The sequence below is a fragment of the Scophthalmus maximus genome, chromosome 12, assembly GCF_022379125.1.
Source record: "Scophthalmus maximus strain ysfricsl-2021 chromosome 12, ASM2237912v1, whole genome shotgun sequence".
Lineage (NCBI taxonomy): Eukaryota > Metazoa > Chordata > Actinopteri > Pleuronectiformes > Scophthalmidae > Scophthalmus > Scophthalmus maximus.
This window is the reverse complement of record NC_061526.1, coordinates 20,355,823-20,371,770: the sequence shown is the minus strand read 5'-3', so window position 1 is coordinate 20,371,770 and position 15,948 is coordinate 20,355,823. Positions and strand designations below refer to the sequence as shown.

Sequence of the window (15,948 nt, the reverse complement as noted above, 5' to 3'; positions counted from 1 at the left end):
TTCTTCCAAATGCTGTTTGAGGAATCTCACAAGTGCAGATGTACAAGTGTGAGTTTCTGTGTGTGTGGCAGGGTAATAGCGAACAGCCTTTGTTTATCATGGCTTCCCAAGTGTGACTGAGTGTTATAGTATATTGGGACACACACATTCTGTGTGCATTCATGTGCGTGCAGTGTAGTATGAATTGTATACGTTCATATCTACTATCACACACGAAGAGGTGGTTACATGTGGATGAACACATTTAACATACATTGACAGTGACGGAGCGTGTGGAGCCTTCCTGACCTCAGACACACACTCAGACACACACTCAGAGTGGAGTGCAGATATAGGCTGGATATCTGGGTTCTGGTGCTTCACAGAGGCGTGAACACAATAGATATTCTTCTTTCCCTGTACAAAGGGTGAGAGGATGCAAAGCACTTGATGGTAAATGTGACACAGCTGTGAAATCGGAAGCAACAGATCAGGAAGAAGTTGACTTGATCATAATCCATCGGGAGGATCTGCTTCAGACAACTGAATGACTTGTGCTCTCAACTCCACAATTTTCTGCGGTCAAGGTTTCCTTGAGCAGGGCACTTAATGAGCGTTGTCATCAATCAGCCTGGCCTGGGTAAGAGAGAAAAGAAAAAAGTCATTGATTTGAGTCTCTTTCTTAAAGTGATGATGGTTTGTTTTGACCAAAACAGATGCAGTAACCTTAAAGGGGATACGTGTAATTTCAGCATGACTGTAGAGTCATTTTGAGATGACAACATAATTATAGTAAACAAACATGACAATCACAGAAGACTTCCAGGCTCCGTACCAGCACAAAGATTATTATTTGTGTTGCTAGAACTGAACAGTAAAAATGTTCCTTTCGTCACCGCAAAGGGAGCTGAGGCTCTCACACACAGATATTGACCAAATTAAATTATAGAAAACGTAACTTGTGTTATTGTTCTCATGTAAGACTAACGTAATAGATCAATATTGTTTTCTGTGACGTACAATACGCGCCACAGGGAACTTGTAAAAAAATGAAATAGCTCTTAGTTTCACGCCTAATATAAAGACTTATTGCTGTTTTCTTTCATCTTGATTTCAGTATATTTTCATCTGTGGCATTTGTCTCATGTAAAACCTACCTTTAGACTCTGTTGTCAATAGGTCTCCATTTATCCCCCCCCCCCCCCCCCCCCCCCCCCCCCCCCCCGGATAATCACTAATCACTTTGACATTTAGAGCTCATTAATCTGTTCACACACATCAATCACTTAACCGCTGGCTGTTTGTGCTGACTACACACAGACATTCACACACACACACACACACACACACACACACACACACACACACACACACACACACACACACACACACACACACACACACACTCACTTGATGATCCCACTCTGACAGTGTTGCTCCAGTCAGTTAATCTTCCTGCAAATTCCCTCGGAGCATGTGCGAGATCACAATACATGTGTGTACCAGCTCTGTAACAAGCCCATATTGTGCTGATGCCACACATGCAAAGACACACACACATCTCACACAATCAATAAAGCAAAGGCAGCATGAAAAGGAGTGTAACAGGCAGGGAACAGAGTGACAAGAGGGACTGAGTGAGAGCGATGGCTCACTGCACTACACCTGAACGTTTTACAGAGCCCCGACCGATTTATCGCTAGGCCCATATGAGCATAAAGAACGGATCTCAAATAGACTAAAAACTAAAAGCTCTTGCAGTATTCCTTGGGAAATAAAGTTTTATTAAACAAATCACTGTGGCTAAACATTCAGGGAGTTTTCCTCCGTCCACATTTGTCATGAATTACTGAGCAGTTTGGTTCTGGAAGCACATTATTTTGCATTCCCAACACGTATCAAGAACGAAAAAAAGATTATCTTCAAACCGGCATATCAGCTTCTTTTTGTTTTCATTTTTTCATGGTGAACAAAGGCTTTTTAGATTAAAGTGGAGGGATGAGAGCAAAGCAAGTGTCCCTACTTTACTTGAGGGTGGATGGAGCATGGCTCTCTGGAGAGATGAGGGTCTATACTGCTTTAACATGGAGCACTTTACTGTATGTGTTTCTGTGTTAAAGTCACTGAAATTGTCTCAAAGTGTGTCATCCCCTCATAGGCTCATCTGCATTGAAAATGTCAAAATGTTTCTTGAACAGAAAGGTATAAAAAAAAGAAGCTTGATCTTCACAAAGAAAAGATTGAAGAGGTGAAACGTATCAGAAGAAAGTGGGAAGGCAGAGCCGGCTGAATAATGGTTTTAAGAGTTGCAGTTTAGTTCTTTGTGCTGGATCTGGGGAGGTGTGTGTGTGTGTGTGTGTGTGTGTGTGTGTGTGTGTGTGTGTGTGTGTGTGTGTGTGTGTGTGTGTGTGTGTGTGTGTGTGTGTGTGTGTGTGTGTGTGTGTGTGTGTGTGTGTGTGTGTGTGTGTGTGTGTGTGTGTGTGTGTGTGTGTGTGTGTGTGTGCGTGCGTGCGTGCGTGCGTGCGTGTTCATCTCCCTCCTCTGAATGCTGAAGTGCTGTCTGCTCTTTTTTTTTCTCCTCGTGTGTGTGTGTGTGTGTGTTTATCGTTCTGTGAACGTGTGAGGCAACTGAAATAAATGGAGAAGAAATATAAAAATCTCTGGAGACAAAAGACACGCGCCTCGCTCGATATTCAGCATCATTAACTCTAAAGCTGCTGCTAACAAAAGACAAGTTGCTCCAACAACGGGATAAATCGATTGAAACCATAAGGACAATTACCCTTCAGTCCCCAGCTCGTGTTGAATTGCTGTATTAGTTAGCCAGTAAAGAGACTTAGTTTAAAAGGCGACATTTTCCTATAAATACCCCCCACTCTTTGTTTTTGTTTTTTAGCATTGCTAACATGTTTCATTCATCAGAATTTGATGTATTTGTTCCACAACTCTACAGTGTCTGATCTTGTGATTATGATAATTTCATAATTGATTATCACATTATTCAGAAGTTGGCACACAATTTTTCTGTTTCACACGGAAAGAAAAATGCACTTTCCTGTGCGTGCGAGCAAAAAGCAGGTGTCACCTCATCTTAGGTGAGGAATCGCATTTTTTTTTTCAGCTAATGGATTTGTCATTTATTAGCACCTAAACCCATTAGTTAAGTGTTAAAGAGCATGTCTTCCCCCAGGGATGCTGCCTGCAGGCGGAGAAAATGGATTTTGCTGTAGTTGAGTCAGGCATGGTAGACCACACTCCCTCCCTTCCTGTGTGAGTGTGTGTGTGTGTGTGTGTGTGTGTGTGTGTGTGTGTGTGTGTGTGTGTGTGTGTGTGTGTGTGTGTGTGTGTGTGTGTGTGTGTGTGTGTGTGTGTGTGTGTGTGTGTGTGTGTGTGTGTGTGTGTGTGTGTGTGTGTGTGTGTGTGTTTGTCATTGTGTATGCATCTGTGCTCATTAATCCCTTTCCAATCGGCCATGGCATGTTCATTAGCCTGCCGCCCATTTGCATTGTAAACGCTAAGCCTCAGCCAGATCTACAGCGTGTGTGTGTGTGTGTGTGTGTGTGTGTGTGTGTGTGTGTGTGTGTGTGTGTGTGTGTGTGTGTGTGTGTGTGTGTGTGTGTGTGTGTGTGTGTGTGTGTGTGTGTGTGTGTGTGTGTGTGTGTGTGTGTGTGTGTGTGTGTGTGTGTGTGTGTGTGTGTGTGTGCGTGTCAGCTCTTAATAAGCGTGAACCCAGAGACTAGCCGCCGTTAGTTGTTAGAGAGAAGCAGGAGCAAAATGCGCTGAGACAAGGCAGCGATAACTGTGGGTTCAAAGACATGCTTGAACGATGAAAAGGAGAAGTTGAAGTTGCCGATAAACTCATTAAACATTAGATCACACACACACACACACACACACACACACACACACACACACAGACGCACACACACGCAAACACACTGTGCCGCAACCTCTCACTTTGAAAAGCAACAGTGGCCCACAACAGCAGCTCCATTTTATTTGTTGTTAAACCCGCCGCAAAGTAAACACCAGAGCTGCGCTCACAATTTCGTCAGTCGATCCAGATTTGACTGTTGAATGTATGAATATTTGACGATTCTTGCACTTTTGTCCCCCACCATGTTGATGAGCGACGCTTCACTGAACTGTCCGATTTATGAATGCGGTTTGGTGGGACATTCAGGGTGTCACACGAGCCTTGTTACGAGGCAGAAGTAGCTGCAAATTGACTTTCAAAAATGAATAAATACATTAATATAATACATAGCGTCTTTGTTTTAACAAAACAACAACAAGACACATTTTTGACAGCTTAGTTGTGTAGCGTCTCTCCCCTCGTCCAATCAGGGTGATTCCCTGCTGGGCTCATGCATCATTGTCTTGATTCCCTGTAGCTTTCCTGCGCTGCTGTGATCTTGATGTATTGCTTCTTCAAACATCCATTGTCTGTGTGGGATGTTTCTGCTGTGATGTTATTCCCCATTGGCCAAATGTCCACTGGAATAAAAAAAAAGAAAAGAAACGTTGAAGTTACTGCTGCTATGGCTGCTCGGGTCAGGACATTAGCAGAATCTGTGCGTCGTCTGTTCCTCTAGGTTAGATGTGTGCATTAATGCAGTGCGATACCAAATTGTGTGTGTGAAAATCTCTTGATGTGACGTGTTTCCTCGAGAGCTGTGAACAATTGCAGCAGTTTTAGTAAACTTTATATAATGTTATAGAGCTTGTTTGACATATTGGGAAATACCCTCATCCACTTTCTTGCCGAGAGTTGGAGGAGAAGATCAATACAACTTTTATAGCTTTGTAAAAAAAAATGATAGCTGGAAAACGTATCAAACTTGCAAGAAAGTGGATAAGCACATTTTTCAAAAATGTGGGACTCTTCCTGAAATACCTCCTTTTTTAAATTATAAGACATAAATTCATTTTTTTCCACATTAAATTTTAATAAATTAATCATTTGTAGCTTCCGTCTTTTGACACTTCCTTCCTGTCCCCTTAATACTCCTTCCTCCTCCTCCTGTCTTTTATGGAGCTACAGAACTTGCCTCCTTCCTTTTTTTTCCTTTCTCCGTGGCTTCACTCCTTCTTGCCCAACTCTCAACATTCTCACCTCTTCCCATGATTTATTTTGTTCTGTCCTTTGCTCTCTCCCTTTTTCTTTCTTCAGCGCTGCCATTATCATCTTCACAGTTTTTATTCATTTCACCCTGTCCGGTCCTCTTCAGTCCTCTTCATTCCTCTTCATTTGATGGCCACATTCAGCCCATTTCCCCGCTCCTTATTATGCTTTTGTTTTCATCTCACTTTAGTTAAGTCGATCTGAAGATCATTCAAAACCCAATTTTAGTGAATTAAGCATAGAAAAAAACCTTCTCTCCTTCTCTGCATTCATTTCCATTCCTATCTTTTCTCCCTACTCTTTCTTTCTTTCTTACTCAAGGTTGAGTTTTTGTGCCTCGAGTCAGACACATACACACATACACACACACACACACACACACACACACACACTGAAGGTCTGATGAAGGTGGTCCCTGGCATGTTTCAGTCTTCTCCAGTATTTTTAATTTTTTTTATTTTGCCTCTATGATTCATGATTTATGATATGATTGATTCCCCTTGCCTGCATTCTCTCTCACACACACACACCAGCAGGGTGTTTGTGAAGCGTAGCAGCAGGTTATTGAGAGCAGCAAATGCCTCATTATTAAAGATGTGTTTACCAGGTGCCAGTCTACAGTTCCACTTCTCCTCTGCCTCACTCTCTCACTTGGCTGTAAGCCGTCAGTATGACTGTTTGTCTCTCTATCACCTCTTCCTCTTCACCTCAGTCCCTCTCTTTTTCCATCCTTTTTTACACGTTGCATTAACCATGTTGACATTGTGAGTTTTATGACATCACGACATGTTCAGGTGTGAGAATGAATGAGTCTGAGTGAACAAATGTGCAGATACACACACAGAACATGTTTTGCACCTTCAGGAGGAAACTGAATTGACATACAAACATTTCCTGTAGACTATACTGGGCTGATATTTTTTATATTTTTACATAAAAGACCTTGCTGTCGTTTATGGCTTTTATAAGATACTGTACATCTATGATTGTTAAAATGCCCATAATCCCTGATGTTGTTTTCTTCGTGGAACACAAAGATTTGATTGGGCCGGGGACATTGTGGCTGATTTTGTGTATCTTGATGTCGACATTACTCTCTTGTAGCAATCAGCCATTTACCCATTTACCTTTATTACGTGAAATGCAGTTAAAGTTACATTAAAAGTAAAAGCAAAGAACAATGGATAAAGCCACATTTACAGTCAATTACATAAGAGAGAATATAGTTTTCCATGTAATATTCACTCCCAAATTATTACCTCTTCCAGCCCAAGCAGCGCACGTCTCTGTCCTCATCCCTGGACGTCCAAAGGCCGGTCAACCACAGCTGTGAGCCCAGCGAGGTGAGCTCGTCCCTGGGCTACGCCAGCTTCAGCACCAGCCCGCCAGCCAGCCCTCCCCTCAGCCCTAACCAGGAAGACTCCGCAGGCTCCAACGACGACTGTCAGCTCACAGGTAAGACCCGTGAAATGGGCCGTAGGGCAGGAAATTAATAAATGTTAAAGGCACCGTGTTGGCCATGGTGGAAAACTCTTGCCCCGGACCTCTGACCCACCCACGGAGGGAGGATCAGCACAAACACACATGTTGCGGGACTTGACTGGCAACCTGCAGGATTTGAGGGAGAAATAAACAAGCAGTGATTATTCCACAAAATGTCTTAACCTATTAAAAGTCATGTGGGTTTAAAACTTTATCAGTGCACATCACAATCAATTAATAATGGAGTCTGGCAAAGTTGATAATCAGATCATGAGGACAATTTCACTGTTGAGTAAAACCATGTCAAACTGTACAGACTCTCGTATGGTGCCAGGGACATGTGTACGGTCTTTTTAGGTGAAAACTATTCTCAGCTTGTACATCAGTTCTGAAATTAGGATGCAAACAAGCTCTTTCAGTTAAATGAACTGTAGTGGACATCCTAAAAAACTGTCTCCAAGACATCAGCATAAGATGCTCCGTTATTCCTGTGGGGCCCTTTTACTGTTGGACTAGATGAAACGCTGTTGGTTTATCTAATGACGCTGCCCCCTGCTGAGTTTCAAAGTTTCTTCTCCAAAAGGAATATTCCATGTTATGGAGGTGTTTTCTCAAAAGAATCTCATAATGAGGGCAGTTAAGGATTAAATCTGCACATACACACAAATTTCAGCCCTTTTTGGAATAAAAAAAGGAACATGAATACTAAATAATGCAAATATGTTTCCTTTTCTATTTCATTTTTAATGTGATGTAAACTTTATCTACAACTTGACAAATGTTCCAAAATCATGAACCTTAAAATACCTTATAACGATTATATAAAGATTTCTTACCGGTTTGATCCTTGTCTGTCAACATGTATATTGCCAGATAACGGTGGTTATAGTATTTTTACTGTAGTTTTATTGTAATATTGAAGTTTTTCCACCACAATGGATCACTGCAGGATGGAACTGGGACGTGGAAACCACTGGCTCACTGCCTGGTTAACTCCTGAGCCTTATTTTGCCTCTGTGTCATTTCCCAGTCCTTCGCTTCTTGTGTTACCATAGCGATAAGATTCCTCGTTGTCATGGCAAAGTGGCGGCCTGTGCGACGGCTAGCCAGTGACGTGGTCGCGAATACTTCCTTCTCTCACCTGGGTTTCAGTCCAACTTTCCCTCACACCCGCTGCTACCAGGCACCGACAGAAGAGGCAGAACAGGGGAAGTCGAGCAGGCGGGGGGGATTTTCTATTTGTGTGTGTGTGTGCGTGCGTGCGTTTGCGTGTGTGTGTGTGTGTCGCTCTCTGTTTTATCCACTAGCAGTTCAGAGGCCCAGCTCGACTTTGATATGTGTGGTGCCTCAAACAAAAAAAACACATCCATTATCAATCCAGGTGCACACACAGACACACAAAGACATAAAACTGAATGAGACATCTCCATTGACTGTTCTCATTGAAGCGTAGCCAACACACTGACCCGTGTTTGACTTTCATCTGTACATAATGAGAAATTATCGATCAGTGTTGCAAAGCTCGTTCTTACTTTAAACACATTGGTAGAGATTTTAAAAATATTTAGTAAATATGAAGCAGGGAGTCTGGTTCTTTCTTACGGTAACAAATCCACTTACTTGCAACTATAAAGCTAAATGACACATTATACTGTAGCATATGTACAGTATTTTGTACTGTAGATGAGATTTTACAGGGGTTATGTGCTGAACTATTATTTGGCTTGACACAGTAACTTTATTTACTGTGAGGACAGGGGAGTTCTCATATAATTCTTGGGATGAAAATAAATAAACAGACTTTTTTTTAAACTAAACTCATTTTTTTTCACCAACTCATTTTAAAAGTTAACCAAAAATGTACTTGCTGAAAATGTGATCACTGATGCAAAGACACTGAAGGAAAGATCTTCTCTGGTCAGCTGTAGAATGATTTACTGCAGCGCTGTTGCTAAAACAGGTAAAAAGTACAGTTACATTTAACATAATCATAATGCATGCATAATGCCTAATCTGCCGCACTTACAGAAACGCATTATATAAGCACTCACAGCATCTTATATATACAGTAATGTATTCTAGGAATTATGCCTCTGTTGGTTTAGCTCTCTCTCTGTCTATAAATGTGTCTCCCTCACTCACCCTGCCTCAAACTCCAGCACCAGGAATAGATTGGCAGCCATTTATATTTCCATTAATTTTTTTCATTCCTCCTCTATCTCTCTCTCTCTCTCTCTCTCTCTATCTCTATCTCTCTCTTTGCTACTCTGCTCATCTCTCCTGCTCCCTCTATTTATTGGCTTTATAAGGCCGATTGTGCGGTTGCCATGGTAACAAGTGGCTTAGAGAGAGAGAGAGAGAGAGAGAGAGAGAGAATACATGTATGTGGGTACAGAAGGCAAAGAGTCACAGAATTCAAAGGATGCAAGTGAAAAGAGTGAGAGAGAGAATGACAGTGTTACGCTATGAGAGGCGGGAGAACACGGAGAGAGCGAAATGTGAGATTTCTGTTGGTTTGATTGAGAAATGAGGACAAGAAAGTGATGAGAACACTTTACCCCCCCCTTTTTTCCCCCCTCTGCAAACCATAAATGGTCTTTCCTTCCTTCCTCTTTACATTCTCCGCTTAAAAATCCTCAACTGTTCTGGGAAACAACCAGACTCACGTTTGAAGAATAAATCTCTGGCCCTGCAGCGTTAGTGTGCAGGTATCTGCCACCTGCGTGGGCAATCGGGTAAAAAAAGAAGACCTATTTATAACCCAGTCCCATCACTGGTGCTACTGTTGATCCTACGGAGCTACAGTCTACGTAACGTTTGACATCGCCTGAGAAAACATGCCCTCGGTGCCCCCAGTGCAGTGTTATGCAAAAAATGCGGTGCAACTGTTGACGCAGTGGTTCCTCCATGAATGATGCAGAGCCCCCTGCGACAAGTCTGTGTATAGGCACAAAACTGCAGGTCTGTGTTAATTCATCCGGAAGATGTCACAGCTTCTTATGCACCTCAGAATGTAAATACAAGCAGTTTTTGCTCAAAATGTACAAATGCTATTGCAGATTACATAATGTGTTGTGGTGTGTGTGTGTGTGTGTGTGTGTGTGTGTGTGTGTGTGTGTGTGTGTGTGTGTGTGTGTGTGTGTGTGTGTGTGTGTGTGTGTGTGTGTGTGTGTGTGTGTGTGTGTGTGTGTGTGTGTGTGTGTGTGTGTGTGTGTGTGTGTGTGTGGCGCGTCTTGATTTTACACCACATCTACATTTGAAGCCATTCCCTTTTTATGTGTCCAAGATAGAAAAGTATGACGCTTAACAGAATCCAGCCTCCAATCAGTGGCCACTGATATTGCCCATGATAATATTAAATTATAATCATAGCTTAACAGAAATTAGCATGTGGACATTCTATTTTTTTCCCCCCCTCCCCATGTAGTGCTGTCTGCAGACTCAAATAAAACACTATGACTTTTCCCCCGCTGTTCTGCGCAGGTTGAATGTGCTGAATGTTTGCCCCCTGTCATGTGGTAGATGGCAGACCTGATGAAATTACAGCTCTCCTCTCGCTACGTCTCCACTCGGTTGGTGACGGGATCAATCAAGGATAAGTCACATTTGATGGGTAGGAGGGCGAGAAAGAGAGAAAACATTTTGCCATCTTGTTGTGTTTGCAGCATTGGCTCGGTGAGATTGTAAACTGTACATCCACATGGACGATGAGCGCGGGTTTATTACTTACATCCATACAATCAAATGCAATTCAGCGCAAAGCCTTGCAATATAGCCCCGTCTTTATGAATCTAATAATATTCAGTTATTGCTGATGGAGAAGTGCTGATTTAATTCGAGGTGCATTCTGTCTGTGGTGGTGTATCCTGACAGTCGTTTTTTCTAATATTCTGCCCGTCTTGTTTATGTAAAAGCTACACCAGAGGTGAATAAATAACTCTCTTGATACAGAGCGGGTTCGTAGTCACGAGCCTTCGGACATTGTCCGTCCTTTTAGTCAAATCTCCTCTCCTCAGAGATGTAGCTGTCATTAACAGCACTAGGTAATTCATGAGACTGATGGCTTTGATCACACACTGTGTGCGTTTCATTTAGATTTTAAACCTCGAGCAGTCGTGCTAACGAGACAGACTCAGGTTCTTTGTGAGCACTCTGTGTTTTGAAGCATTTGGCTTCACATGGCTGCAGGGACGACGATGCCGGTCGCGAGAGGCTTTCGCAGAAACCCTGCACAAGATTCAAAGAACCAGAAGCTTGAAGAGAGTAATAGTAACAAAAAAGAAGCCAGGAGCAAACTTTCCTTTGAAGTTTTCTTTTTCATGTTTTTATGTAACTAAAATTGACTAAAAGGCAGGATAAACAAAGCAGAGTTGTGTATAAATGACCTCAATAACATGGTTTTGTAGAGCAGATTCATGTAAATGTGTGAGCTATTGAGGTTTGACTCTGTGAAACAGCAGTAATTTGTAAGCAGTTGTATTGATAAACCTCTTAAACAGACCCATTACTATACTGCTGTGTGATTCTGGTGTGGCACTTCAGGCTTTAGGCTTTTTTAAAATATGAACCCTGGAAAATGACTGAAAAAATTGGTTCCAGCCTTTTTCTTGAGTTTGCCTTTCACATACGACGAACGCAGCAGGAGATTGTCCGAGTCAGACCAACAGGAACATTTCTGGAACGTTCTGTGGCGTCTGGGTAGAGCAGCAGCAGGCAGGACATCAGTATAACTCCGCATCGGAATAGTTCTGGAAAATGTCTAGATTTGTCCAGCGCAGCTTTGAAGAGAACCTTAAAGCTCAGTGGAGGGTGTCAAGTTTGATCTCAGTAATACTGGTCAAGTGTCTCTGAGCAGAACCCTGAATTCCCTCCTGCTCCGTCCGACTGCTCACCTTGCACCCTGTAATAAATATGATCTGGCTGGTCATGTACAAGAGATAAAACCAGTGACCCTTGCTGGTGGTTCTGGTAGTCAAGAAGTCCACAGGGAATCTTTAATGGATGAGTTTTATTATCCATTTAGATTGGCTGGAATAATCAACCCTCTATTACATGATATTTCGGGAGTTCATCTAGGATTCCTTCTAGCTTGCTTCTTTTATGATTTTCGTTTTACCGTTTTAATCCTTCAAATATTTTCTCGGCAGATCTTTTTCCATCTTGGTTAGTGGGCTGTAAAGACACCAGGGACAATAATGAGAATGTGTTCAGAGCTCTATTGTTGTATCCCTGAAAGGTCTGTTGTGTGATATATTTCATAAATATATTATGATATTCATTATGTTGTCGATAAAGCAAACTGAAATTTCTTTATTGCCTTACATGCTCCATACCATTTTCGCACATGTATTGATTCACACAGATGCCATTTCTTGAATCAGAGCTGAGATACTACAACAGCTACAAACACACACACAAATGGAATTTTAGTGACGCTAGTGAGAGACTGACATCCCCGTCAACTTCAGGAGACATGAATAATGGCCTGCTGCGAAAGACGAGCCAGCTGCCGAGGCAATATACTCTGTGCTCTGGAATCGGGAATGAAAGTGTGAATTCAGTTTCTGCAGACCGTCCCGTCTCTGCCCCGAGGCAGGTTTAGATATGTTCAGACTCTCAGCCGTGAAGCAACTCTGGTTAAGGCAAGTTAAGAGCGACCTGTTTGCTCCTCTTAGTGTAACACCAGCTCAGGGGTCACTGATGTGAGCCCAAGCTTCAGTGTGCACTGTCCCTCACAAAGTAAAAAGGATCTCCCAGCCCACAAGGTTTAGCTTGTGATCTATTGTCGGCTCTTGAACCACCAGGCTTGAAAACAGTTCACGTGTAAGACTCACTTAAAAAAAACATATTCTGTGAATGATCAGATCTCATCTACATTGCACTGTATTCGTCTGTTATTGTACGTAGTATTTCTTGATGGATAAAGTATAAAATATATTTATCTTATCTCACCCTAGATTCTGTTTTCTATTCTTATTTTATTCCTTTTTACATTTCTCCCCCTTGTGTTGCTACACGTCAGCGCTCCTCTACAGGAAATCAATAAAGGTTAATCTTATCTAACCTCAAATGAAACTATCTTGTCTCCCAGTGCTGCTCAGGAGTACTTTAGTGTCTTAAGCTAATGATACTTTTGACATTTCCAACAGCACTTGAAGGCAGCATCTCTACAGCTCTCACATGTGATTCATTGAATCTGCCTGTTTCGTCAAATCAACAATCCATGAACAATCACATGAAATCATTACCTGTCATCATCAGTCCCGGTTGTAACCCATCAGATTATGTACCATCTCGATGTGGGGTTGTTAGCATATAGCCTAGCCCTGTCCAAGCGTTAGCTTAGTGCCGAGGCTCAGGGAGCTGATAATGATTTATCCGGAACCTGTGGCGCTTAGGAAATAAGGCTGAGTCTTTAATCTCGGGGATGACTGACAGCTCAGATATTACTCTGTGGTTTTTAATAACAGTCAGTGCTGCGCGCCTCAAGAGACAGAGCGATGAACATGGCACTATCAGATGTTTGGATCATCTCCTGACGCTACCACACACACACACACACACACACACACACACACACACACTCACACACACAGTGTATGAGCGATATATAGCTTTTCTTGTATATATAGTGTTTGTGCCTCGTCCGCACGTACACATTTTAGTCACGTTTGCCACAGAAATGAGGGACGCGATAAAGATGCAGTGAGATAAATTAGTTTTATTTTCTGTCATGTAATAGTTTGTGGCTATCGAATGGAGTTTAATGGGAATTTCAATAATTTCACGACCTTCGGTCTGTGTGAAAATCAATAATTTATGGGGTTTTATTAGGTTTTTAATACAATTCTTCAAAGTCTTGTGTAGGGACTCAGCCTGATGTGCTCTGTGGACTCATCCTCATCCCAGTTTCTCTTTCCTCCCACTTATACATATAACCTCCAGCTCTTTCATTTCTCCCCCTCATGTCATTCCATCCTTCATTCTGTCACTCCTCCATTTCTCCGGCCACGTTCACTCTCTGTTTCCCTCTTTCTGGCTGCTGTTCACTGATATATACTCCACACATCCCCTCACTTTACCGCAGCCTCGCTGTCATTTGTCATCCCCTCTCCGGCTTTTTGGTTTTGCCTCGCCGCTACAGTTTGCCTCTCCATAACTCATTTGCCTCCACTTAAACTCCATTCAGTCAGATAGCCTCATTCACTCTGTCTCTGCTTTCTTCTGCCTCACTCGGTTGCCCACTCCCTTTCTCTCTTTTTCTCTCGCTGCATTTCAACATTCACCTTTTCACGTCTTCCCTGAGGTCTCCTCTTCTTCCTCCCTCCATCTCTTGCTCCCTCATCTTCTTATGATTTATTTCTCTCCATCACGTGCTGAGCAAGACACCAGTGGTCTGGTGTAGCAACCATTTATTAAACAGCAATTAAATATTGCAGCATGACAGGAAAGGAAAATGGATTCACCCCTCTCTTTCTAGGATGCATTTACTTTTCTTTTTTTGTGTTAAGATACTTTATGATGAGCTCAATTTGAAATAGAGATTCACTTTTCACCACTCCTAAATCTTGCTGCTGAAGTAATTTTCTGAAGAACATTTACTTTACATGCCAATGTGAGCTGGTAAGATCAACGCCGTGTGCCAAATTCAGTATGACTTAATAGCTGTAAGCAGGGTTTGGATTTACGCTACACGATTAAGCATACTGTACATGGCAAGTGTGCCCACTAAAATGCTTAATTTGTGAGTGCTGTTGTTAGAAACTGTTCTTTCTCAACATGGTGCTAGAAGGAAATTGAGGAGCTGCTCACATAGCAGATGGTAGTGAGACAGCTCAAGAAGGATTGTGTATAGCAAACATAATAAAATAATAAGTACAGAATTATACAGCGTGTTTTCCGGCTGATCAACAGCATTGGTCAGGTTTCCTGTTGTCCATCCATGAGGGATGAACTGAAGTTTTGCCTCACACAAGCTTTGTTCCAATTCAGGGATTTCCTATTTGGCGTCACCAGCATGTTCAGCCCTTAACAATGCTCAACTACTAAAGAGTTACTTCTATACCTGTGAGTCATAGTGTGAAGTATTTGTTGTTGCACAGTCAGTCACATACATATAGATACAAGGCAAACAGCCTTGTCCTGCATGCCGCAACTTGTGTGCTTGTGTAGTAGTTGTGTAACAAAAAATGCAGGTATGTCAAATGGTGCAGAAGTTGTTCCACCAACTGATTCTTAGTCATTTCAGTAGAAGCACAGTGGTGAGTTACGGTGAGTGTGTGCAGTACAGTAGTAGTTTGAGGTGATACTGCCTTGGATTCCCAGGTAAGACACAGACACACACAGACACACACGGTACAGTCAATGAGGCAAAGCTGCAGAGTGATTTTTAAGCTCAGCAATTGATAAGTAATGAAGGTTAAATGAACACACAGAGGAAGACTATTGATTGAGGGGAAGAAGAGAAGCGAGACACCGTCCAGCCTGATTTGAGCCAAATTACATTTCTTCTGTTTATCCATCCTTTAATTTTGCTGCCACAAGTTGTCAATACGTCAATAATCTCATCAACTTCACTATTGTCAAGTTAAATTTGTTGTTTTTTAAACCTGAATACTACTTCTCTTTTTCCGAAAGAATCTTGTATCTTGTATTTAACTTTCCCCCTGCCCTCTCCTAAAAGCTTTACCTCTCCACTTCACCTGGTAGATATCTCTGCTCTTCTTCTCCAATGTCTCCTTTTTTCTGTCTATAACAAACACACACACACACACACACACACACACACACACACACACACACCTGCTGATTTGATTACTGTGTTTGTCAGCTGTACACTTTTCCTGTCGCTCTCCTGGAGGCCAAAGACACTCAGCCGACCGAACCAAACTGTGAGAGAGGCTTGGGCTCTCTGTTGCCATAGTGACCAACAGGCTCACCTGTTGCTAACGGTTCTCATCTTAAAAAAACAAAATAAGAGAAGCGTGGAAAGAGTGATGAAGAATTGCAAAAGAAATACACAGACTTGGGCGGAGAGAAGCAAACAGAAAAAATATAACGTGTAAATGTAAAATATAATAATAATAACTTATGATGATGCCTTTGAGGTGCAGTCTAAATGTAGGATTGTCTGTGTACATTTTACACACATTGTAACATTTCTTTATCATCAAAATGCTACCGGTGTGATTCATTTGACCGAAACCATTTGTGGTGGAAAACTGAAACCGCAATTACAGTAACATAATAACTAACATCATTTACAATAGTGTTTTTTTCTCTCTCCACAAAGTAAAATGTTATGACTCATAAAAATAGATTATCTGACCTGCTGTCAATGGTCAGTGCTTCGTATATTGATT

The 15,948-nt window shown here is 42.0% G+C and overlaps 1 protein-coding gene across 5 annotated transcripts in view; it reads left to right on the top strand.

Moving 5' to 3' along the window:
• anks1b (ankyrin repeat and sterile alpha motif domain containing 1B) overlaps nucleotides 1–15,948 on the top strand; it is a 157,448-nt gene that overhangs the window by 90,266 nt on the left and 51,234 nt on the right. For all 5 annotated transcript variants that reach the window (XR_007031776.1, XM_047336143.1, XM_047336142.1 and 2 more), the window contains one exon: nucleotides 6,373–6,559. Coding sequence is in view for 4 of the 5 variants with exons in the window: in XM_047336143.1 (XP_047192099.1) it covers nucleotides 6,373–6,559 (187 nt within the window). In the remaining variant the exon portion in view is untranslated. The remainder of the gene's footprint in view (nucleotides 1–6,372; nucleotides 6,560–15,948) is intronic.